The sequence below is a fragment of the Archocentrus centrarchus genome, chromosome 6, assembly GCF_007364275.1.
Source record: "Archocentrus centrarchus isolate MPI-CPG fArcCen1 chromosome 6, fArcCen1, whole genome shotgun sequence".
NCBI classification, from domain to species: domain Eukaryota; kingdom Metazoa; phylum Chordata; class Actinopteri; order Cichliformes; family Cichlidae; genus Archocentrus; species Archocentrus centrarchus.
Genome location: NC_044351.1, coordinates 35,354,155 through 35,381,080, shown reverse-complemented (window position 1 = coordinate 35,381,080; position 26,926 = coordinate 35,354,155). Strand labels below are relative to the sequence as shown.

At 43.3% G+C, this 26,926-nt stretch overlaps 1 protein-coding gene across 2 annotated transcripts in view; it reads right to left on the bottom strand.

Annotated features, from left to right (window-relative positions):
• The window catches only part of LOC115782318 (polypeptide N-acetylgalactosaminyltransferase 18-like), a 213,830-nt gene that overhangs the window by 6,579 nt on the left and 180,325 nt on the right, over window positions 1-26,926 (bottom strand). Inside the window, exons 9-10 of one of the 2 annotated variants that reach the window (XM_030732430.1) lie at window positions 20,160-20,255; window positions 5,566-5,733 (exon numbers count right to left, since the gene is read on the bottom strand). In XM_030732430.1, coding sequence (XP_030588290.1) covers window positions 5,566-5,733; window positions 20,160-20,255 — 264 coding nt within the window. The remainder of the gene's footprint in view (window positions 1-5,565; window positions 5,734-20,159; window positions 20,256-26,926) is intronic. The other variant, XM_030732431.1, reaches the window with a different exon arrangement.

The window sequence follows — 26,926 nt, the reverse complement described above, 5'->3', positions numbered from 1 at the left end:
TGAACTACCATCAGTTTGGCTGCAGTAATTAATATTTGGTGTTATGGCTCTGCTCTGTGACCACCCCCAAGGGTGGCGGCAGGAGGAGCAGGAAGATCCCCATGACAGAGCAGAGCAGAGCAGGCATTGGTGATAAAGCATGAAAGGAGAAGCTGGGGTGCAGGTGGGTTGCAAAGTAGTTTGCAGATACAGATGCAGCAATACTTGGACAGGGTATAGCAGCCCAAATATTACATGCAATATTACTACAATTCTAAGCTTGACAAATTGCTAGACTGGGACTGACACTTTCAGCTTTTCCATCATCTTCTGCAGTGAGCTGCTAATGGGACATTATAGCAGGAGAAAGCAATCACAGTAGTCTTCATGTGATGCCTTTTAGTGTATATGGCACAGCAGAAGCAGACTGTACTTAACAGTCTATCCGCCACCTCTGCAGCTAAGACTAAGTACACAGGAGTTAGTGTACATGCAGAATCACACATTCCCCTGTGCACACACACAGAACAGTATCTGGCATTTATCCAGCACCTTGTCCTCAATGCTGCAGTGAGCCTGCCTGTCATTCTGCAGAGTGCAGAGTTGGACCGCACTATTGATTCCTTGCTATTAAGGCGGGAACACTAGTTAATCAGTCGGTCAGGGAGCCAGTCAGCCAGAAAGCCATCAAACAGCCAGTCAGGGGGCTGGGCTGGCAGGTCAGACAGTCTGTCAGCCAGACGCTCAATCATCAAATCATTCACCTCAAAGGATGTGGTGAATAAATGCACAAAGAGCCCAGAATACTGCAGCAGCAGGCGTGAATTACTCCAGTCTTTTCATGCTAAAATACACCCATTTAGTTTTTACACAAGCAGAACAGCAACAGTTCTTTGTGACAGACTCTGTATTAACAACAGCATCACAGACGCTCTCAATCTGCCATAAATTCAAGATCATCTCCTGATGAAAACTTGTTGTTTTGTGATATTTGGATATTTATTGATGGATCCCTTTCTATAGCTGCACATTACTGTGTCTTTGTGACAAGAAGAACAGACACCAGACAGGACTTTTTCAACAACGCTACACCCACACGTGGGCACTTCATTGTTGCTACACCAACAGGCTGCTGCTCTCAGTGAAAAAGCTGATAAATCCAAGACCTCCTCCAACATGAACGACCGTCTCCTGACCCGCAGGAGGGGGACACGGCCGTGGGCTTTGTTTTACTGAAGGTCACAATCAGCCTGATAAATCCTGTTGTTCCTGTTTAAATACAAAGGTTCTGTACTCTTACATTATTAATGCGGTGAGCCATGACTCATTCTTCACAGAGAACAACAGAACAGGCTCTCTATGGTCACTGCATGGTTAGCAACAACAAAACAGTGGTATTTTGAACACACCTCTCTGTGCTAGTTACACTCATCCATCCGCCTACCCACCGCACACGTGCTGCAACAGCTTCACTTATTTAACCTGTTCACATGCTTTGTCAGCATATAACAGGTCAGTAAATGTTCCTTCAGTTTTTGCAGGTTAGTCCAGCAGAATGAGCAGCTGACGCTGATGTGTGGAGTCTGTAAGCTAAAGTGCTTGTTGGTTAGACAGCATCGCTGGACCTGTAACTGAAACTAGAAACAGAACTGTGGTAACCAGGTAAAAGTCAGAGAAGCAGAGGGCGTAAGTTTGTCTTTTTATGTGTGAACGAGTGCACACAAACACACAAACCACGACTAATCTCCAGGTTTAAAACCCAACCCTGACAGAAAAGGTTACCATCAGTGACCAGCCTCCTTTAGCAGGTCATGTTCTTCCTCATACTGAAAATCTATGTTAGAAGAAGGCGTCTCTTTGCTTTGTGACATGATGAGAAGGACCAAACGATGTGACTGACCCTGGAAATACCTCCGGCTCAGCTGCACTGAGTCCTCCACACAATCCATGCTTTTGCTTTTTCATGCTGTTTTTGTTACAGAATATGCATGGAGCAGATGAGGATGGCAGGGATGGAGAATCTAGTCATTAAATGTTAGTAAACATGACAGTAAGTCCAGAAACAGCCTTAAAATCAAAAGTAATGAAAAGTTTCTGAAATGTTACTGAGTGAAGCTCCAGCTGGATTTGTGGGAGTAAAGGAAACATGAGGAGATACAAACGGCTGATTGTAATGAACTGATCAAGATCTGACAACACTGAGATTATATAGAATGAATCTGCACCAGAAATGCAACATGATCACTGAGTAAATAATAACTGTTTGTCAGTACATGTGTTCAGTCTGGATGGATACGGTGTGTGATGAAGAAGCGCTGTTTCCTGTCTCATCTGAAAGTCTTCCTCAGGAAGCTCTCGGAGTTCTGCAGTCACTGAACAGAACATTGGCCACTGGCTTTGCTTTTCCAAATGAAACTTTTTACTGGTTACCCCAAGGTAAGTGGGGCCCATAAAAGGACAAATAAAAGCAGAGCAACAAAATAAAAAGCTTAAATTCGCCTTCATCACAAAATCCCGCCTGCAGGATTTTCTGTTTTTCTTCCAGACACGCTCTCTCTGTTTCACTGTATCGATGGCTGCTCCCTCAGGGTTAAGCTCAGTTCAATATTGTAAAAGATCTACTTATCAATAATTCACAAATACTGACTGCCCACTTCACATGAATTGCTGCCTCACTCTGTCTCTGCTTCTCTTCTTCACCCCCTTCTTTCTAGCATTGCCACGAGCTGCTGCTGTTCTTTCATTTTCCCGTCCTGCCTTTTCTTCATCTTTTCTCCTTCCCTTGTCAGACTCTTCTGTATCCCTCCCTCTGTTCCCTTTGTTTAAACTTCATCTCGTTCTGCGCAGGGAAGACGTTTGTCTTCAAAAACCCGAGCTGTTTCTCTGAACCTGCGCTCTTCATGCCGTCCATGTCAAACATCATAAATACATAACAAACACAAATAAATGTATCTGTGGTGCCCTGATGCTGACTAACAGTGTCAGCACCCTCATGGTTATAGCTGCTGCATTTCTGCTGCTATTTTCAGCATTATTACAATAAAAACAGCCTTCTTGATTACATCAGAAATAGCTGTTAGGTCACTGTGGAAGCTAATGGGCATTAGTGTCCCCCCTGAGGCGAGCGCGGGGCTGACAGTAACAGCGTGGTTTCTAGCATGAAACGATGCATAGTCCTGTGGTGGAAACATGGTGGGATAATGCACGCTCTGCTGCGTATGATCTGAGGTCGCTTGCATTAGCCGACAAGCATAAACAGCATCATGTATGACAGGCACCTTCTTCATTTGGGTTTGTTTAGTTTTTCTGTGTTAGTGCAAGACCTCAGCTCTAACAACGCACACCTGCAACATGTGAAGAAGAGCACGAGTATACAATATATGGATGTATCATAGCTCAAAGATGGAATTAAATAATATTTTAGAACTAGAGGCTTTTTGACTACATGTAATGTGAAAGGTAGAGCTCCTGGCAACAAATCTTTGATCAAACTTTGCATTTCTTGTCTATAATTGTAGCTCAGTGTTTGATTTTTCATACATGAATATAATCAATTATTAATTTCATTTCAGAAAGTTCTAATATTAGATTAACTGCTAGTCATGTTGGTCCAGATGCGACCTTTTGGATGGAGGATGGAGCTCTGTATCATTTTGTCCTGGTGTAGTATGTGTTCTGTACCACATGGATTAAATGTGGTCAGTTTGTGAAACTGAGAAGCACAAATTTCAGGCGTTAACCAGAGACTGTATATAAAAGATGGCCACAGCTTCGTGATGTCAGCCGCCGGTTTGTGAACTCCATATTTTCAGGCTTCAAAGTTAGTATATCAGCTGCAATCATGTTGTTTTTTTAGACCCACAAGTTATCACATTTAGAGAGGTGGACGTCGAGTCTTCAGCTAACGCTTGCTAACTTGGCCAAACTACAACAATAAACTGCTCGTGTGCACAGATGCTGATATCTATATGTAACAGACTGAAAAACAGATTTTCCCTCATGGAAACTGAAGAGGAAACTTCTTGGACACTGAAATATCCAGCTGTGACGCAGATTAGCAGAAGCGAGGCTTAGCAGACAGCTGTTGGCCGCACCTGTCAATCAAATCAGTCACGCCTCTAACTTTAAGTCTCAGCAAAATTCAAACAGGCGAGTTTTTAAAAATGAGTTCCTCACTGGTACGAAGAGGAAAATGAAACTAGAGACTAAAATCCTTTTTATAGCAGGATGATACGAGGCCATAAGCACCTTAATTTCACAGGTGAGGTGAGAGATTTTAATATTTTATTTTATGAGAGCCTGTGGGGACTGGCTGACTTTTGGCTGGTCAACTTCAAGTAGTACTGAAGTTGACCAAGTACTCAAGTACCGAGCCAGTATAATCATAAATAATTACTTATTGTTTTTTAATGTAAAAGCATCATTTCTCCATTTGGAACATATTTGATGAAGGAAGTTACTTTTTAAGGATAAATGGAGACAAACTAACAACTACTGCAAATTTGATTATACATGAAATAACTTTCTGGGACTGAGAAATATTCTGGGTGCGAATATATTATCGACTCTTAATGAGGTCATTACTGGTGCAAATCCATATCCACTTCATCACTAGTAAACAAATGAGGGCATTAATATGAATGTAACAGTTCAACTTTTAATTATTTTTTCAGTGAGATGTCAAAGTTTGATCAAGTGGCCACTTTTCGTTTCACCCTCTCCATCAGACCACCTAACACTTCTGGGGCCTTATTTGACTTCTCGTAGTTCTGATGAAGAAAACCAAGTTTTCAAAAACCCCCGCGGGGTTGTGCCTAATGGGTTTCCTCTCTTTGACTTCTGACTTAAGATGGAAGTGAGAGCTCTGAATCTGGCTGCTGCTAATTAGGGGCTGATTCCCCTGCCAAAGTGCCTGTAGTCAAAGTAGAGACAGTGAGGAGAGTGGAGGGCTGATGGACGGAGAGGTGGTGCTGTGTCTTTCAGAGAGGAAGGGTCTGAACGATGGATCAGTGAGCCCCCTTTATTCAGTCTAATGTTTGGGATGAAAAAAGCCCCCCCCCATCCTACACACACACACATACAGAAAAGAAGCACACACAGACCAGATGCCAAGGGCATGAATACCGTAGTGTCTTCTTTTACTAATTATCCAGCTCCCTCTACTTATCTGTCACATTTTAAGACAACATTAAAAGTGTGAAGATAAAAATAAAAAGGCTTGTTAAAAGTCAGAAACTGTGGATGTGTGAAAGCTCGTTATGCAACTGAAGTAGATGTGCTTTTAAATCGCATAGAATAAAGGAAAAATGATCTGTGCTGTAACAAAACCAGGAGGGGTTCCTCTAAAGAGTCAGAAACAAAGTGAGGAGGAAGAAGCACGAATCTCACTCAATTATTTAATAAAAAGAAAAGCACAAGAGCCGCGGAGCCGAGGTCCAGCTGACAGAAAGCAGCAGGAGGTTAGAGCAACATGCAGAATACCAAAAAGCAAAGACATAAGATCAAAGAACATTCACACATCCGGGGTCTCCGACATCTGCCGTGTACAGTGTTGGTAGACCATCTTTGTGTTTGCTCGCAGCTCACCTGAGTGAATGTCCAGGTGAGCTTCATGTGCTTGGTAGCAGCGTAGCTGCACTCCAGCAGCCTGGGTTTGCTGTTCACGTCCACGAGACACTTGTTGTCGTCGTCGTCGATCGTTGGGCTCAGCACTCCCAGGTGAAGCTGCTGGGAGCTGGTGTAGTACACATTCTGCTGGGAAACAGAGACGTGCACTGATGAGACGGGACTGTCCAAACAGCTTTAATCACGCACGACCTTTAAGAGCCTCAAAGTGGCGACAGTCTCCTATACTGCTGTGTGCCGACTGATGCATGGAGCTCCTACATTAAATTTACACTCGTTTCTGCTCTTTGAATCTGTAACTTTTCTTAAGTAACGACGACTGTCACAATACACAATTTACACTAAATTATCATGACCAATAGAATTCACAATAACAATAATATCCTCAACTTTACATAATGCGCTGTATCAAGATGTTTGACATGGGGTCAAGATGAAGTAGACGAAGCCCTCGATCCTCACACACGGTTTCAAAGCACAAACAAAAACACTAATCTGGAGGCTTCACAGAGCCAGCCAAGGCTCCCATCATGCTATCTATGCCCATCTTTTATTGATACAGTGTAATGAAAGGTGACATCTGCAACAATCACACAGAACAGAGGCTCCCTCGGTAAGATGGACCGCTGTCTCAGGTAGGTTCAGGCAGGTTGTTGCCTCAGCAGAAACAAACATTTATGCACAGCTATGTTCAGCCCCCCCATGATGAACTGAGTATTTCTCCTTCCCTCTTTTCACTCCCTGGGTGTTGTGTCACAGTTCCAGAGGTGTGCAGGTATCTGCACCGTACCTGAGTATTTGTTTGAGTATATTCTTACACAAATATCTGCTCCTCACATTTTCAAAACAGGCTCATAACTTTTGGTTGAACACATCACTGCACACCTTCAAACACTTCAAACATCAAGACGGTCTGAACCTTGATGTATCCAGTGATGTATGCATCACCACTGCTTACTGCACACGACGAGATGAAAGAGGAAAAACATGGAGCCATTTATGGCACTCAGGGGTTACAGTGGGCTGGACATTCATGCTGCAGGTACATCAGCACAGAAGAGTGATGTGTTTTAAGCCACAGGTAATTTCAGATGCTACAGCTCAATGAATGTCAGCAAACACACAAACTGTTTCTGTGCAGTTTGTCACACTGTGTGTGTCTGTGAGCTGAAGTACAGCTGCTGTGTTTCCCAGACTGTGAAGTAAATTCACTCAGATGGAGACAGAGGGAAGAAAGGAGGACGGGAGAGGAAAGCTCTCCTCCTAGTATCCTCATTCATTTTAGAGTTCTTTGCACAGATATACATACATGATGAATTCTCTTTCTGTAAACTGTTTGTTATTCAGAGGTTGCAGGTTAGTGCAGTCTGCACTGGTTAGTGTGGTGAAGTTTGTCGGACTGGTGCAGAGCAGCTGTGTCCACCTTTATCCCAGCTTTCTGCTGTCTGTCAGTCACGCTCTGCTCGTATCCTGCTGGATCCACAAAGAGCAGCAGCACAGGTCAGCTGAGCTCAGCCTGGACACAAAATCCACCGCAGCTCATCATGGAAACGTATTCCTAAGAGATCCTTTTCCCCACACGGCACCACTACAGCTGATCTCTTATTGGGTAAAAAGGTTAAATCAGTACTTCAGCTTTTACCAGAGTATTTTTAACACTAATATCTGTATCTGTACTTCTACTTAAGTGATGAACGTGTGTATTTTCACCACCTCTGCAGTCATGAATGTTTCTCTGCCTGCAGTTTGTGTTTTGTCCTGTTGGTTGTTTGTGTTGTTCTCCACAGAGGCCTCTTCCTGTTTCACGGGGGGGTCTTCTTCCTCACTGTCAACTGAATTCTTGCTCACAGAGGAACATGAGCTCTGTATAAAGGTGCTATATAAATAAAACTGGATTTTATATAATTTAATTACAATGTAATATAAATAATAAAAACCAAGAATAGGTCATTGATAACCTTGATAGTCATTTTTGTTTGCACCTGATCACAGAGCTCTGTCCTCTCCTCACAATAAGCTGAACCCAGACAGCAGTTTTATAATGAAGCCTGTATTCCCAAAGGCTTTCCCTTATTAGACATTCGCTGCAGGGAGGACTGTAAGTAGGCTAATTTTTGAATGCTAAGTGTTTTTACATTTTTTTTTTATCTCACCTGCAAAATTTTCCACGTGTCTTAAAAACATTTTCACTTTTCGTGCTGTAAGAAATAAACAAGCCACCTGTAACTGAACTAATTAGGAGGAAAACAGGAAGAAAAAAGGAGGAAATGTTTCGTGGAGGGAGGGAGAAGACAGGTCAGGGGAAAAGTAGATGCTGGTTAAATACTAGCTTAGAAAATTTTGCATACCTGGAAAGGAAAACAAAAGCATGAGGACATGGTAATAAATGCAAATGTTGGCCCAGTTTTGAAGTCTGCAAAATGTCTTGTGAGGGAAATCAAACACAAACCTTAAGTAGCCTGAAAATTCAAACCATGAAGCCCCCCCCCTTCAAGTCTGACAGAACAGACAGAGATGAGACAAAGAATCACAAACAACTTGACACGAGTAAAGCAAATGAGAAGGATCAAGGTCGACATGAAATCCAAACAAGCAGCGAAAGTTGAGATCAAGGAGCCACGGAATAGCAGGCACAGAAGCGGCTCCGCTGGGAGCAAACGGGAACGCCGGCTGAGCGCTCAGAGTGTATGTGTTTCCACCGGCGTGTGTGAAAGCTCAGAGGAGGTAATTGATGAGAATGATGACCGCCTTACAGGAACAGGACATTTCTAGATAGGAGCCATTATCACACTGTGAAGCAGCCACAGGGCTTTTAAGCTGCTGTTTAAAAACTCCCCGAGACAGACAACAGCACACACTGATGGGCACCAATGAGTGTGTGCCAGAGCTTTGTTCTTCTGTGTATGCATGTGCACTAATAAGAGTGATTACATTTGCATCTGTCAATAGAGTGATGCTCAGTCTCCAACAGAGGGCTTAATGCAGGAAAGCCATGAAGGATCAGCGCAGTGTGTTTGTAGACAGACAGCAGTCTGTACACAGTAACGAGCACAGACAGGAGAACGCTGCATGGCCCTTTGATTCAAGATAAAATCAGTGTATCCAATAAAAACTCTTTACTGATCTAATTTTAAAGGTTTCTGTGACAGCCCTAACTGGACCATTATTGCACAATGTAAATATTATAATTTAAAAAGTGTGTATAGTGTATAGTATATAGAGTATAGTGTATAGTGTGAATTACTTTTTTTAATTTTTATTCTTCTTATTTATATGTGTGTGTATATATGGTTGCAGGTACAAAATACATTTCACTGTGCATTGTACTGTGTATAACTGTGCATGTGACAAATAAACACTATCTTATCTTATCTTATCTTATCTTACATACTTCAAATGTACAAGTAATGAAGGTAGGAAAGGTGGTCGGGTTCAGGTGGCACACCTGTGGAGGTGTGGAGGTGAGAGGGCAGTGAGAGGACGCCTGAGGAATGCAGAGGAAGCGTTCTGGTGCTGATGATCAAGAACAAGGCTGATGTGCAGCTGCAGCGACTACAGAGAGATGAAGCTGATGAACCACACCGTGAAGATCTGAGAAAGAGCTGATGAAGCTCGGCTGAGAGGATCAGTGAGCAGCAGTGTGGCTTCATGCTGAGAAAAACAGAGGCAATATTTGCTTTAAGTATGTGTGTGTGTGTGTTGGTGAAGTGTGTGTGTGTGTGTGTGAGAGAAAGCAGATGATGCCAAAAGAGGAACTGTAATATTGTGAGGAAGTCAGGAGTGGCAGAGGAGTATGTGAGGGTGGAGGACATGTGTGAGGACAGAGTGTGGGGGGGCGTGCAGTAGGAGTGACAGATGGGTTTAAGGTGGGGGTGGGATTACATCAGGAATCTGCTCTGACCCCCTCCTGGGGTGACGGACGAGACTGAAGTTAAAGTTTGGTTTCTTTAACTTTAGGACAATATTTATTTCAGAGGTCACTTCACCACATTTAGGGCCTGGTCTCATTATAAAACATGACACAGTCACAGGAAGGATCATACATATATTTGTACACTGACTGGATTTTATTTTTTTTCATACAGTCAGAACAAATTCAGCAATGATGCATTTCAATGTAAATTTTCAGGACTTTTTCTTTTGGCACATGAACTGCAGATTCTGTCTGAAGCTTCTGCCCCCGCCTCAGTCCCAACCCCTGTAACGAGGACTTGTTGTACTCAGGAACATCAGCTGATTACATTTTTGATGTGCTGATACTAAAATATGTCACTGGGAATCAAACAGACAGAAATGTGTGTGGAGCAGGTGCTGTGCCATTTAATTTGGAGGACTTTAGACATCATTTAAAACTAGGGGTTTCCAGTGGAAAAAAATTCCATTCTCTGGTCCCAGTGCTGCCCATGTAACAGTTATGACATTCTAGTAATTAAAAAAGCTAAATATAAATATAAGTAAAGGTTAATGTGGGTTTGTGGGTTAGACTGAAGATGGGATCCATTCTCATCCCCAGATGCACCAGGCTGGAGCTGCAGCTTCCCTGTTACAGTGTGTGTTTCCATCTCCCTCCTCACTGCATATGTATTCAGCAGAGAATAATAGAGAAGCATAACAGAGGCTGATTACGTATTCCAGTGGATAAACTGAGGTCACACTATTTACGCCTTCTCCACATCTGAACAGGAGTCACGAGGAAAGGGACAGATTTCCAAAAGAAGGCACTCATTTCCCACCACTTCCTGTCTGGAATAGAGCCAGCAGCAAACAGTGCTGAGAAAAATGTGGTGGCTCTGAGGCAGCTTCTGATCTGACATCCTTCAAAACTGCGTTCTGGTGCGAGTCGGGCATCACTGTGAGGAGGGGGTCTGAATTTTGGGAGCTAATTATTTTAATTGCCTCCATAAGCTGTATGTCACAACCACTGATGTGATGATAAGTGGCCAAGGCAGCGAACAAGATTAAAGCTTTCCACTGTTTTCAGAACAATAGCATGCCCACACACTGACAGCACCATCCGTCTGCCTTCAGCTCTCATGTCTCTTCCTCAGCGCCCCTCTTGTAACCCATTCGTCCTCGTATGTGTCCATAGGGAACAAGTCACTTCTTAGCATTGGACAGGTGATTCACTGACAGGTGCTCTTCATCCACTGGCTTGCTAACGTTCTGTGATGTCACAGAAACAGTTAGTTTGGGGGGGTTAGATGAGCGTGGGGTCGACAGCTCCGTGTCCTCCTGTTGCCAGAGTGCGCTGCACGGCCGGTTTCACGCACAGTGAGTGGGAAGCTTGTGAACAATGCACAATACGGCAGCTTAAAAGGCTCTGCTTCGGTCTGCATTCACTGCTGATGTTACACTCTCACATCAACAGATGCTACCAGCGGAGCATCTGCTGATTTATTTTCATAATTCATTTAGTTCACCTGGAAGAGGCTGCCAACCTGTCCAGGGGTGCTCCGCCCCTCGCCCTATGACAGCTGGGATTGGCTCCAGCCCCCCCCGCACAACCCTGAATTATATAAGTGAAAAAAAGAGAGCTGGATGGAGCTTGCTTTGTTTAAATGAATGTTTATATAAAATATAGTAGCTCCAATTGTAACATGATACTTTGTTTCAGCCATGACTGAAGCAGCTGCTCCAATCTGAAACTGAGATAATCCTCAATAAATGAGAGTAAATGGAGGTAAACAGCTAAAATAATGATCTGCACCTGCTTCCAGATAAAAAAAGGCCACATTTTAATTCATTCACTGCACCAGTTTTATTAATGTGTCAGAATGTACATAAGTAAACTCACAGGGAAGCGGATACTGCCCATAATGCATCTGAACTCTACACATGAATGCTGTATTTATAACAGGATGTTTTCATGTGATATCTAGATATTAAAAGTGTAGTTAATCACAGCAGAAACCTCTGTGTGTGCATAAGAAGCTGCTGGTTGGAGGTGATGCCTTCATGAAATCTAAATATCAGCAGCTGGAAGGCGGCTCGTGGTGACATACAGAAATGTGCTTTTATTGAAAACTGTAAATATACTGCAGGTTATTTTCTGCTGCATTTCATTTGTGCAATAAACTGAATATGTGGGTCAGAACTCGGTCCTGATTCAAAAAGCTGGTTAATCTGTCGGAGCGATGTTTTCTGTTCCAGCAGGACACACGAGAGCTAACATGGAGCAAACTAACAGCAAAGGAGGCGTTTCCTCCTGTTACACCAGCAGCTTTTCTCTGTAGGTTTGCAGCAGTTTCAGTTCTAATTTATTTATGTAGCACCAAATCACAACAACAGCCACTTCAAGGTGCAAACCCCAACAATCAGACGACCCCCTATGAGCAGCATTTGGTGACAGTGGGAAGGAAAAACTCCCTTTTAACCTCCAGCAGAACCAGGCTCAGGGGGGGCAGTCATCTGCCACAGCTGGGTGGAGGTGACTGAACTGGGTGGGGTTTTTGAGTGAACTGTAAGAAGTGTAGGTGGTGCTTTCCCTCTCAGCGCCTCTCTTTTCCTACATAAATGGTTGCAGTCACTACATTAATGTTATTTAACTTGTCTCTGGTCAGCTCTGCTCTGAGGAGGCGACTCACAGCGAGAGCAGAAACTTACACTGAGCTCAAATCAAACTTTATTTATTACAAATAACGATGTTTACGGCCAGTTACACTACTTAAAAAGTCAGAATTGGTCATGAAATCGAATCGGCACATCTCTAAAATCATTATTATGCTTAAATAATAATAATAATAACAACAATAGAGACAGTTCTCTGTCCATGTCTTAATTGGTCTTCCAAAGATAATGACACTGAGGAGTCGTAATGATACCGAGCAGCAGACCCACGTATTATCTGAGACTCCTGGCGAGCTTATTACTGACAGTTAGGGATGTAGTCAGGCAGGCTAATCACTGGTGTCTCCCTCAGCCATCTGCTGCGGTGGGGGGGCGACAACACAAACACAACAGCTGCAAAGTCAGAACATAATGAAGAGGTTTATCTGGATGAGTGGAGCAGAAGGAGGAAGAGGAGGGGAGTTTAAGAGAGAGAGCAAACAATGAGGCCACACACACACACACACACACACACACACACACACACACACACACAGTGAGAGCTTGTAACTGTATCACACACAGATCCGATTTAATAGGCTGACAGTGAAAAAATAGATCAGTGCAATGAAAATCATTAGAATATCTATCATTTTATAAACACTGCCTTTTAATGACCCATGCGTGTCTTTATATATATATATATATATATATATATATATATATATATATATATATATATATATATATATATATATTAATGGAGAAGCTTCTTGGATTGATGCTCCACCTTCAGGACGGTGTGTGTCCGACCCCGTCTCTGCTTTTCTTTCTCACTGACACAGAAAACATGTTTTTATCAAAGTTTTCTGAATTCTGGTCATTTTCATTTCTCTGCACACAAACGTCCACGTCCACATATTATTGGCTCAGAGTTTTTAAAGTTTGGTAATTAGTTTGCTTTTCTTTGTATTAAACAGACTCCCCGGAGAAATAAATCCATCTTAAATCTTTAATGCACAACCAGCTTTTCACAAACTGATAAATCGGTGTCGTCTGAAGTCTCGTTATAGTAAGAAAAGTGTCTGCTGGAGGACAGAAATTTCCCCTTCCCCAGTGGAAAGGCTGCATCTCAAAGTGTAATCTTTGATTAAACTTGTTCCACTACTTGCTTTCTCTTTATAAATCCCTGTGTTTTTCCTCCAGGCTGCTTACAAACATCAAATTCTGCTCCAAGATTTCCTGCAGCTTGTTCATTTCCGCCTGGATATACAAGTTCAATATCCTGGTAATTTCACTGTGTGGACACCCACACGCACACACAGGAATGCCTGCACACACAGTCATAATTTATACTTGCTGTATGTGAGAACTCTTCGTCACAGCTGTGATAGTGCATCCACACAGGACGCCTTATTGGCAAAGCCAAGTCCAAAAATAAGCTCTCGAATAAATGGCAGCTAGTTAGTGCGAGCGCGCGCGCACACACACACACACACACACACACACACACACACACACACACACACACACCCTTGGTAAACAGCCTCAAAGGTCTAATTTTCAGACTTCATTGATCCAGCCACAAACCAATCTTCTTAGCGAGGCTATACCAATATTGAGGCTCACATCAGATTTCTATTACCTGCTTAATTTCCACTGCAATTTCTCGCTTTTCTGTCAAAGGAATATTGTGATGCACACCTCCTGCACTCGACCGAAATTAGCCCCTGATTCAACAGCAGCATTCATTTTCCAATTTTAGCAAATGAGATGCAGAGCCGAGTTTCCTGTTTAGAAACACTTCAGGCTGTGTGCAAAGGCTGGAACTTTTCACCCCTTAGAAATAACAGCTTCATGAAAATAATGTAACTTTATTTATTATTTATTTTATGAATGTAGATTTGTACAGCATACTGACTTTGGGAGAAGCAATCATAGTGCTAAATTGGACCACATGAGTGATAACAAGCTGAAACAAAATCACTGCTTCAGTGTAGCTGCACATTGTGCACTCTCCCACCACAGACACCCACCCACAGACACACACACAACCACCCACCCACAAACACACACCCACCACAAACACACACACACCCACCCACAGACACACACCCACCACAAACACACCCCCCCACCCACAGACACACATCCACCACAAACACAAACACACACACACCCACAACCCCCCCGCCCCCCCACAAACACACACCCACCCACAAACACCCCCCCCACCCACAGACACACACCCACCCACAAACACACACCCCCCCACCCACAGACACACACCCACCACAAACACCCCCCCCCAAACACCCCCCCCCACAGACACACACCCACCCACAGACACACACAAACACACACACACCCCCAAACACCCCCCCCCCACCCACAGACACACACCCACCACAAACACACACACACCCACCCACAGACACACACCCACCACAAACACACCCCCCCACCCACAGACACACACCCACCCACAGACACACACCTGCCCACCCTTACTTTGGTGGTTCTTTGTCTCCCCTTGAGTCTTGAGTCTGGTTTTTCTTCCCTCCTCCAGTCTCAGATGAATTCAGCTGTGATTGCTCCCCTTCTGTTTCCTCTCTCCCTGATTATCCTCATGTACATACATGCAGTCATACCCAGCTCCTCAGGCTTTGTCATACTGTCTCTTTATCCTCCTTGTGCATTTCTTGCCTGTCCAGATGTTTCTTGGATTAGTCTTTTGGATTTTATGTGGGATGTATGCTACTTGCATTTGAACCTTTCAATAGCCTCAAACAGTTCAATTCAGGATATGCACACATGATACTAGCTGAAGCTGAAATCCTTATTTTTGTTCATTCTTTACTGAAGATAAGGCAGAAAATACCTGCTAAAGGAAAACTAGTGTACACAAAGTGTAAGGGTCAGGTGTTGGGCCTCTATGGGCCACCTGTACGGTGCTCCTTGGCACTGATTTTCCAGGTCTGTCTAGAACTCTACTGCAGGGATGGAGCAGCATTCTTATTATAAAGCTGGTTAGTGTTACTGGACAAGACCCCAGCTGAGCTTTCTGGCTGTTGCTGTTTGGAAACCTGACATGATGAATGAGGGCTTTTGTCCTGATCCTTGTGTTAAGTGAAGTTTTGGTTGTTACTCTCATATTCCTGATGTTTTCCTGTCTTTGCTTTAGTGCCTCCATCCTCGGGCTTTGCTTCATTTTCCTGTTTTACTTTGGACAAAGAATGGATGCATCCATAACTCCCTGAAGTACATTTTTACTACTTTTTTTGTCAGGATTTTAAAAAAAGTTATGAGAGATCTCAGCAGTGTTTGTGTGGGTGTCTGCTCTCTCAGTATGGTTTGTGCTGTAATCTCCAAAAAGCCGCGCATTTGAACATTTTTCCTGCGGTCAGGTTTTGTTTACAATCGAGCCGACTGGACCTAAATGCAGCTTGAAGTCGATAGCTGTGGTCACATCCAAATAAGAGCTTTACTGAACAGGTGCCAGTGAATTCCCCACTGTGATATCTCCCTCTGTGTCTCACACTGTCACCCGTGTCAGAGAGCGAAGAAGGAAATCGAGGAACGTTATGCATCATTGATACTCAACGGTTCATCAGGTATTCAAAGCCATACACATCTGTTTGCACACACACACACACACACACACACACACACACACACACACACACACACACACACACACACACACACACACACACACACACACACACACGCAGAAATGGAGGGACTCTGCTGAGAACGAGGAGCGCTCAGAACTAATCTAAAGGACTGAATCAGAATAAAAGGATGCGAACTGGGAATAAAAGGGACTGCGGGGAATAACGTTACAAAAGATCCTCCACATGAATAAAGAATGGAAAGCGTTGAACGCATGACAGAAGACCAGAGGAATATCGAAGACTTTGATGTCTGCTATGAAACGCTTCCTGCTGCTGCCGCCTCCTCGGGCTGTGTCTCGCTGATGTCTAATAAACGTGGCGTCTTTCTGGCATGAGCCAGCGAGCCCGAGATCAGCACAACACGTTTCTGAGTATGGACGGTGTTGGTGTCGTTTTACCGAGCCGGTGTTTGAGCGGGGTTAGTCACTGAGGCCTGAAATTTCATTACTCTAATTCCAGGAGTGGCAGCTCATGCATGAATGTGTATAAAAATATCCATTAACAGAAAGATTATGGATTTATCCATTATATACTAACATTCTCTAATCCCTTGATGATTAGCACAGCAGGTACAGGATAGATAATAACTTCCATTTTCTGTGCAGCATGCATTTGCACCTCTGAGTCTGAAAGCCTAAATATCTGGAGTCTATAAAGTGATTAGTTCCCCTTGCCGATTCTGTAATGTGTAATGATATTCTGCTCCTATCTTGACTTATCCTAGCAAACCCCCTACATATCCCTGTTATCTGAAGACGTGCCACAAAGCAGTGGGTAAATTACGGCTCGCTTTAAGTCAGTTTTCTTTCTGGGAAGCTGAAATTTCTGCTCACATTTGAAAGGATATTTTTCTTTCCATCGCTCTTTAACACGAGCTAAACATCCCTCCACTGAGGTTAAGCAGGGAAGTCTTAGTTTTTTCAGTACATGCACTCAGAGTGTAACGTGTTAACATCATATAAGGCATATGAATAATACAGCATCATTGTGCGTCCCAGAGGAGGGGAGTAGCTTTGGCCCACAGGCCTCACTTTGGGCACTGCTGACTGGGACTGAGGGCGCTCTGCTCTGCCAGAGGCTGAATGCATTTACCTGTCCCATCTGTGATCTGTCTGAGCCGAACTCGTGCTGGGAATGGGAAAACTTTTCAGAAAGCCTCTCGCTGCCGAGCCTAATTTTAGCAAAAGCAGCAGACTCAGAATTAAGCTTTTTATTGTGAGGAGAAAAAGCTCGAGACCCTTCACGGTGGCCTCGCCCGTCTCTTTTTCCTGCAGTAAAAAATAGATTTAAAAAGTAAGCCAGTAAGAGAGATAAAAAGGCACAACTCAGTTTCTTTATCAGCACCTGCTGATGATGCTTTTCCCCAATGGAGGGAATAATGCAAACACAGCTGTTTCAGCAGCTGACGCCGTGTTACGGAGTCTGACCCAGAAAGGAAGTTGGATGTTTCCAGCATCAAGGCGCCGGTCAAAGCTATTAACTTTGGTGACAATGGAGGCTCGGAGTGTCGGGAAACTCTCCTGGATGCCGAGCCTGCTGCGTAGAGGAGCGTAGCTCTGATTGCGTGAACCTCTTTACATAATACTGACAGTTAGATATGAATTTTTAATTTGTTCAAGCCACAGAGCAGCTCAAAGAGGAGGGAGTGGAAGTGCTCAGTCCCTCCCTCGCTTTTTAAACTGTTTTTCTGCGACCTCTGTTAAGAAGGCAGTGAGTGCAGCCTTTACTGCCCCTCACACTTCACCGCTCTAAATGTGCAGCAGGCCCAGAGCTGCTGACTGGCCTCAGCACAACTGCAAAGGCTAAAAACTGCCCCAGCAAATTATTGTTGAATAGTGATGTATTAGCCCTTCTCCTGGCATTTCATTCTAGATCTATGGTCTAATTAGCCGTCTTACTCTGATGGGGCTTCATTTATTTAAATGGCAGGCACCCACAGCTCAAAATAACTGATTTTTATATGCAGTCAGCTCAGTTCTACAGGTGCTCTGTTTGACAGACCAGCATATAAATATAATATAATCCCTGTGAACCGAACGCTCCGGCTGCTCTAAACGTCCCTTTGCATTTCTCTGCACGTGGTCCTGTATGATGTGTGGGTCACGTCAGGCACAGGGCGTGAGGTCCCGCCCACCTGCTGTGTGTGACAGGATGAACTGAGGAGCTGCACTGCGGCCCAGTATAAGACAAACAACAATTACATTTTATGTGATTCATGCAAAACTACCCAACTGAGTCCAAGTGATGAGAATATTCCTCCTTCAAAGTTTTAATGAACAATGGAGCAAACTGCTGTGTGAGATTTAAATCCATAACAGCTGAGCAGCTTCTGTTTCAGTTCTGTGACCTCGGCTCTGACTCGATGCTTCCAGCTTTAAGTGACCGAGAACACAAACAGACTAATTTGGAAACTCTGCTGAACTCAATCGAAGAAACTTCACACGGCGATAATGTGTCTGTTATTTTTCTGCTGCCCCCAAAGAAAGAAAACAGCAGCAAACATCCGTTCATGCGGCTTTAATAATAATGCTGCAAACAATGGCCAAATATTTGTGCTCCGAACTGAACACCACGCTAATGTATTTTCTTTCTGTTGTAAAGTGAATCACTCTCACACCTCTGTTACATACAGTAATGCAACTTTATGCAAGGGCTACTCTGTAAATCCCTCATTTACAGTGGTTTGCAAAAGTATTCATAGCCCTTGAACTTTTCCATATTTTGTCACATTACAACCACAAACATAAATATATTTCACTGGAATTTAATGTGAAAGACCAACACAAAGTGGGTACAATTGTGAAGTGGAAAGAAAATTATACATGATTCAAAACATTTTTTACAAATAAAAACTGAACAGTGCGGTGTGCAAAAGTATTGAGCCCCCCTGAGTCAGTACTTTGTGGAACCACCTTTTGCTGCAGTTACAGCTGCAGGTCTTTTAGGGTTTGTCTCCACCAGCTTTGAACATCTAGTGACTGAAATTTTTGCCCATTCTTCTTTGTAAAACAGCTCAAGCTCAGTCACATTAGATGGAGAGCGTTTGTGAACAGCAGTTTTCAGATTCTGGATTGGGTTTATGTCTGGACTTTGACTGGGCCGTTCTAACACATGAATATGTTTGGTTTAAACCGTTCCATTGTAGCCCTGCTTTATGTTTAGGGTCGCTGTCCTGCTGGAAGGTGAACCTCCGCCCCAGTCTCAAGTCTTTTGCAGACTCCAACAGGTTTTCCTTCCTGTATTTGGCTCCATCCATCTTCCCATCAACTCTGACCAACTTCCCTGTCCCTGCTGAAGAGAAGCAGCCCCAGAGCATGATGCTGCCACCACCATATTTGACAGTGGGGATGGTGTGTTCAGAGTGATGTGCAGTGTTAATTCTCTGCCACACATAGCGTTTTGCATTTTAGCCAAAAAGTTCAGTTTTGGTCTCCTCTGACCAAAGCACCTTGTTCCACATGTTTGCTGTGTCTCCAACATGGCTTCTGGCAAACTGCAAACAGGACTTTTTATGGTTTTCTTTTAACAATGGCTTTCTTCTTGCCACTCTTCCATAAAGACCACATTGGTGCCGTGCACCACTAATAGTTGTCCTGTGGACAGATTCCCCCACCTGAGCTGTGGATCTCTGCATTTGGTCCAGAGTCACCGTGGGCCTCTTGGCTGCATCTCTGATCAGTGCTCTCCTTGTTGGGCCTGTAGGTTTAGGTGGACGGCCTTGTCTTGGTAGGTTTACAGTTGTGCCATACTCTTTCTATTTCCAGATAATGGATTGAACAGTGCTCCGTGAGATGTTCAAAGCTTGGGAAATCTTTTTATAGCCTAAGCCTGCTTTAAACTTCTCCACAACCTTCTTCCTGACCTGTCTGCTGTGTTCTTTGGACTTCATGATGCTGTTTACTCCCCAATATTCTCTTAACCAACCTCTGAGGCTGTCACAGAGCAGCTGTATTTGTACTGAGATTAGATTACACACAGGTGGACTCTTTTTACTCATTAGCAGTCATCAGGCAACTTCTGAATGCAACTGGTACTTTTACACACCGCACTTTTCAGTTTTTTATTTGTAAAAAATGTTTTGAATCATGTATAATTTTCTTTTCACAATTGTAACCACTTTGTGTTGGTCTTTCACATTAAATTCCAGTGAAATATATTTATGTTTGTGGTTGTAATGTGAGAAAATATGGAAAAGTTCAAGGGGTATGAATACTTTTACAAGCCACTGTAAAGACTACAGACGACTCCAATTATCTGCTCCTCACAGCCTCCCTGAGGACAGCGTTCATCAGCACATTTGAAAAGATGAGAGCAGAATGGAAACCCACTGACCTGAGGTGTCAGACCATGACACAGGTACATGATGGGGACGTTGTCAGTGTCAGGACCCTGATCCAGACACAGGTCGTCTCTCAGGCTGTTCTTCAGCTGAAACACAGACACTGAAGGTCAGAAAAAGCACGTTTTACATCATATTCAGACTACACACACACACACAGACGCACACACACACACACACACAGACGAAAAAACACACAGACGCACACACACACACAGACGCACACACACAGACGCGCACACACAAAGGTAAAAACTCTTTTTGGTAAATTTCTTTACAAAAGTCATTAAGCCTCCATAAAAAAACACATTTTAATGTTTTTAATATTTAATTTTTCTAATATAAATGATAAAGGACTGCCTCCCCCCATGAAAGTGCTCCTGGGTCAGTTTTGATCCTTTGACCTTTGACCTTTTGGAAAAGGAGCGACTGCATGTAAGAGAGCTGCAATTCCTTAACCCTTCATTTTAATGGGATGTTAATACCCTCAAATTAAACGTGAGAGCCGGCACTTTAAATCCATTATAAATGTAACTTGAAAATGTTTTGGTAGACAGCTAACACAGCAGAACTGTCTCCAAGTATACGCCGCTCAAACACACATCAGACCTCAGAGGGAAAATCAAATCCTGCTGGGTCTCTGCTCGTATGGACGGGTCGCCTGTTAGGAGCGAATGGATCACATCGTATAGCGAGAATGATCAACCTGCAGTCCTATACTGTTCCTATACTGTTACCAGCTCCATAACACATAATTACAGGTCTCAGTAGATATTAATGGGTGCATATGAGCCTCAGTGACTTTATCAATTCAAAAGCAAAAGTATGAACCAGGAATAAGAAATGCTAAAATTATAATAAACATAAACCACTGAGAATACGGTTTCTTTCTCTTATTGGCATTTTTATGGTAAGCATAGATTTATGGCACACATATGACATCAGTCTGAATATCCTAGGTGACATCTTTCTCAATTCATCGCGTTCACAAGATTTTGACCTTTTTTCTTTTTTTTTCCATTTTTGGCCACAGCAGCTTTTCGTGACAGTGGAGAGAGACAGGAAATGGGGGAAAGATCCAGGGGAAGACACGCGGGCAAATCGGCGCCGGGACGCGACGCGAACCCGCGCCGCCCGCACCGCAACGCGGCGTGTGCATGTGGTTGCCAGCTTAACCACTAAGCCACCCAGGCGCCCACAAGATTTTGACCTTTACCTTGAGGTCAGGGTCACTGAGACTTGAACTTGTGTAAGATTGTTAGTAGGTGCATCTATAGTATCAATTTGAACATCAGAGGTCTCATTGGCTGCCTGCCTGGTGGGGTGACCCCATCAGCCTTTTAGGCTGTAGGTTAGTTGCTGAAATTTAATTGCAGCAACTCAAAATGGTGCTCAGTACTTTGTGTGGCCCCCACGTGCTTGTATGCATGCCTGACAACACCGGGGCTCCTAATGAGACGATGGATGGTGTCCTGGAGGATCTGGGGGGACACAGACCTCTGCAGGTGAGGCAGCGGCACCCTGACTGCCATCAGGCATCAGGAGGAAGTCCTTGGACCCACTGTCAGACCCTACGCTACTCAGACTGTCCCGGAGTTCAGCAGTGCACCAGTCCAGATCTGGGAGGAGATCCTCCAGGACACCAGCCATCATCTCATGTGGGTTGTAACTGTATCGTGGTAATATACGGGAAAACCTTCTACAAATACACAGCAGGCTCTTTCCTTAAAATCAGCCTACCATTATCTTTATAACATCTGGTGATCCATCCATGAAAGTTTGCTGGATGGAAGACGCCTGGAATTCTATTTGTGATCACGACATTTAAGGAACATTAAAAATCAATAGTTCTCCTAATAAATTAACTTTGAATTTATAGTTTACAATTTCTATATACTGAAAATACTGAAGAAACAGGCTAAAAGAGTGGGGGGGGGGGGGGGGGGGTGTTGGTTCTTTCACCACAACCACAAAGATAAAACCTTTAAAAAAAGACGACGCAGTGTTTAAATATTTCTTGGATCCTGCATGTATCTGGTTTTCCTTATGGATACGTCATCTTCCATATTTCACATAAATCAAAGACGAGTGTCTCCTCCTCCCTCTGTATCTGGCTCTCTCTCTGTCTCTACATTATTAATTACTCCATTATGACAGAGCGGTGCACTGCATAGCTCTAGCTGCGTGGCTGAAGTGAAGACAAATGGAACCACTGCGGGCTAATTACTGCTTGCCAGGAGAGTTATGCAAACACTTTACACTAACCTTCACCTTTGTTGGCAGCTGCAGAGTCATATTTCAAACAGAAAGAGCATCTTTACTTTTTGGATCACAGGTTACTCCTTCAGCTTGGCTACATTCCACTAAAGATTAGCAACTAATTGTGCAAAATATGCAAGAATATTACTGGAAAATCAATCCTTCAGGTTGTCCTTGCTCCTTCGGCATTTAGAAGGGAAGTACATGAAGGTGTGTATTTGCTGCCTACTCTGCTTCATGCCTGGTTTTTGGAGCTTAGCAACTAACATAATGAGTACAATTATAAACAGGAGCATCGGTGAGCGGCTGCTAACGCTCGGCTGTTTAGGATTTGTAACAGGGAGGGGGCGTTGGGGGGGCTACAGTAAAATCAGTGAACGACTGTGTGACGTTTGATGGGTCTGGCTTGAACAGTGATGTGGTGTGAATTTGATCATCCATCATTCTTGAGTTATCGCATTCACACTATTTTCAGAAAATTTGACCTCTGACCTTTACTTATAATAAAGAAAAGAATCAATCACACAAACATGCACAGAAAAACTATTTTGCACAGTCCATTTTCCCTTTCTGCAGCAGGGTGAGGTCAGGGCAGGGTCAGCACCTGTGATGACTGCGACGTCAGAGGGTTGAGTCTATCTGAATCCAGTAGAAGAGCTAACACAGCACAGAGGAAGCTAACAGGGATTTCAGATTGCTACACTAACCGCTGTTCTTTGAATGCTTGCAGCAGTTTTTGACTTGACCGCAAACAGTTTTAAAGTGAGCTGACGTGACGGGAAAGCTCAGATGACGAAGCTTCTTCAGCAGCGATTACTCTGGTCAGTCCTGCTCTGTGTGAAGTGTGTCGCTCGGGGTGCAGTTGGTATCCTGTAATGTAAAGTCTGTATGAACCTATGTGGTCAGAAAAAAATCACCAGCCAAGCAGCCGCCCGTTCAGAGCCATGCAGTCAGACACTGAGACTGGAGGCGCTGCTCAGGCTCATGTCAGGAAGCTGTTAACACACTTGTGTATCAAAGTGTTGGTGTTAACCTAGTGTGTGTGAAGGTGGACTCACAATGAAAGGGTCATAAACAACTGCAGTAAAGATTCGTACTGAGACTCACTCAACTAAACTAGATGAATAATCAGACTATAAAGCCAGAACAAACAGACTCAAGAACAGTTTCTTCGCCAGAGCAATCACCACCCTGAACTCACACACTCACCCACTGTAACTGTGCAATATTATATTATTCATACTGAACAATATCTGACATTCCTATATTGTGTAATATCCAGTATTCATTCACTAGTGCAATATTCATTCACCAAGTGCAATATTCATCATCTTCATTATTATATGTATACACATATTTACTTTTCTTACAATGTACAGATGCACCAATGTATGTATATATTTTTATACATTCTATTTTTTGTATATTTTACACATTGTTTATTTCTGTATATCTCTTGATTATATCGATCATACGAGATAATATTTTTATAATATTTTTATTTTAGAGAGTTTGATTTTCTGTTACATGGCACTGAACAGGAGTGGCCCTCCAATCTCATTGTACATCCTGTATAATGACAATAAAGGCATTCTATTCTATTCTATTTTATAACTGATTACCAATAAACACCCGTTCAGTAAATCTATATTCTTCTGTAATATTCTTATTTGTTACATTTTATTTTTCAAAGCTGGAACAGCCAGTTCCAGTCTCTTCCTCACAGTGAGGAATACAGTGCATTAATTCCACACCTGTAATCAATATTAGCCGATCCCTAAAACCAATGCACTGGAATATCATAGTTGGAAAAAGCTGGATCCAAAGTGTGACCACCAAATTATTTAAAAGAAAAAAATCAGCCTTGTTCATACAGTGATGCTTTCCCTCTGCAGTGGTTCATGTTGGATCATGAAAACTGAACGTTTGGAGGTAGAAGAATGATGCAGCCTAAACTTTAACCCTTTACCTTCCTTATGTATCAGCCCATCCACTCTTTTACTCCAATGTCTTTTAACGAGGAAGATGAAAGCACGATTTTAAGTTCTACTTAATACTTCACAAATGAGTTCAACACAAAGTTTCTGCAGGTGAAGAGTTGTTCATGTACAGATAATAAAAATCCCTCAGGCTGTGACATGAAGTCACACGAGTCATTGAAAGAATCCATGCTTGCTCTGACTGATGCACTGACACATGCATTACTCAGCACAGCTGATTGGCTGGCCTAGTTTCCCTCTTACTCGTAACACCAGCAGGCTGCAGAGACAGCAGGGAGAAGAAGTGAGGAAAAAGATGGTTTTTAAAAAGCTGTCATGGATGGGCTGTGTGGCAGGCAGGAAGGAGGACCCCAACGCAGGATACGCCAGACAGAGGTAAAAAATAAACTCAGCTTTATTTGACAGAGCTAACAAAAGGCAGGACAGGGCAGGAAAAATGTGGAAAAATGTATTTATTATTGTTCTCCTCCTTTATGTGTCCAGTTCCCTGTTACATTTCACCTTCTGCCCCTGTTTTTATAGCTGCCTTCTGTCAGTATTATTTATTTTTTGGCTTCTCTTCCATGTTGCAGGTTAGTTTTCTCACGTGTCCTGGTATCTTGCTGTGTTTCTACCTCCTGCCCCCCCCCCCCCCGTTTTCTGTTCTCTGTGTATTTATCGTCTTATTTATCCTCCTCAAAAAATTAACAAGATGGCAGCAAAAATGCAAACATTCAGGTTTCCAAATCTCATTTTTAGAACATTCACCAAGTCCAAAACCAGTGGGTGGTGTCAACATGGCCATCTTTTATATACAGTCTATAGTTTTACCTTCAGGATAAAAGTGATCAAAGTAGAGAAAAGCAGCCAATTAGGTTACAGCTTCACTGATTTACCAAATAGAAGATTACTGTTATTGTTGAACAGTATGGTAATTTATCAGGCCTCTGGATGCTCTGTGTGTGTGTGCATGTGTGTGTCTGTGTGCACATGTCTCTAAATTTTCTGCTGCACATTTCACATTCTACCTATTTTCTTATGTAAAGTAACTGTAGAGGAAACCTTTGGTGCCTCTGCAGTGTCTGAATGTGTGTGTGTCCACACATTCAGACACTGAATGTGTGGACACACACACATTTTCTGAATGTGTGGACACACACATTCAGAAAAGCTGCCTCACTTCGAGCTGATGAGCTGTGTTCATCTTTCTGAATCTCACAATCTGTTTTTTGACAGTAAGTAAATATTCAGTGGAAGCCGTCCTCAGTGACCTTTAAGGTGATGTGAATGGAAGTGTGTGTGTGTGTGTGTGTGTGTGTGTGTTCAGGCTCTGCTCCAGCTTTATTTATCATTAACAGCAAAAATACAAGCATTACTTTTCAAAGTGGGCTGAAAAGGCTCCCTGGGTCCCAGAGGTGAAATATTTGGCGTTCCTGATGAATGACAGAATCAAACCTTCATTTCGAACTGTTTTCTCCTGCGTTTGCAGCACAGCGGCCTCGTCCAGCCTGCAGTAGCTGCCACTGAGCGAGGTCACAGATTAGATCCGTGCTTCAGTTTACTTATTGTAACCCGGCACCTCTGTGCCCCCTCTGCAGTCACATCGTGGCCCGGGGGGGTTTCAGCCTCGTTCTTCATCCATTATTGAAGGCCGAGTGCAGCTTTCTGTTTCACAATATTTCTGCTGCTTTCACACATATTACAGCACTGCAATAATTGGACATGTTATTGATCCCCTGAGGGAATTTCTTCTCCTTTTGCCCCATTTCACACAAGGTCAGAGGTCAGACTCAATCACACAGGTAGAGCACTGGACCTGGTGATGATTCAGTGTTTGGCTCAAGGGCAGTAAGGAATCAGGAGGGTTTGCTTAGTTTTTTAAAGGCTGACATCTTTTTCCATCCATCAAGCCAGGCTGCTCAAAGTGTTTCCACTTTGTGTTGCTTAAAAATATAATCCAGGTGGCATTACATCAGGGCCGCTTTACTCAAGTAAGCTAAGTTTAATGTACTTGTGCTTTATTTCAGTATTTCTGTGTTATGCTGCTCTGTGCTGCATACCATCCATTTTAGAACTTCAGTTAATTTAAAGCGGTCTGATATACAGTTCTGTCAGGAAAATGGGAAATAGGTGCAAACAGCACATGAGGCACAAACAGAGTTTGTATAATTCTAGTGAGCTTCAGTATCTGCTGTGACCTTCCTGCAGCTTCCTGTACTCCTTGGATATTTCTGCATTTTGTCCCCTTCCTCTGTCATGATGATCAGTAATGCTAAGGTCCGGGCTCTGGGAGGCCGATCCATGACTGATTGTGATCCCATAATTCATCAGTTTTGATAAGATCTCCAGCACCACTGGCTGAGATGCAGCCACAGAGCCTCCACCGTGTTTCACAGACGGCTCAGTGTTGGACTTCTCCTCCTCTCCGTGCACACTGATCCATCCCTCCATCAGACCTGCTGCCACTGATGTTCAGTGCAGTTCTTGTGTAATGTGGCAGACCTCAGCCTTTCCTCCCTGTT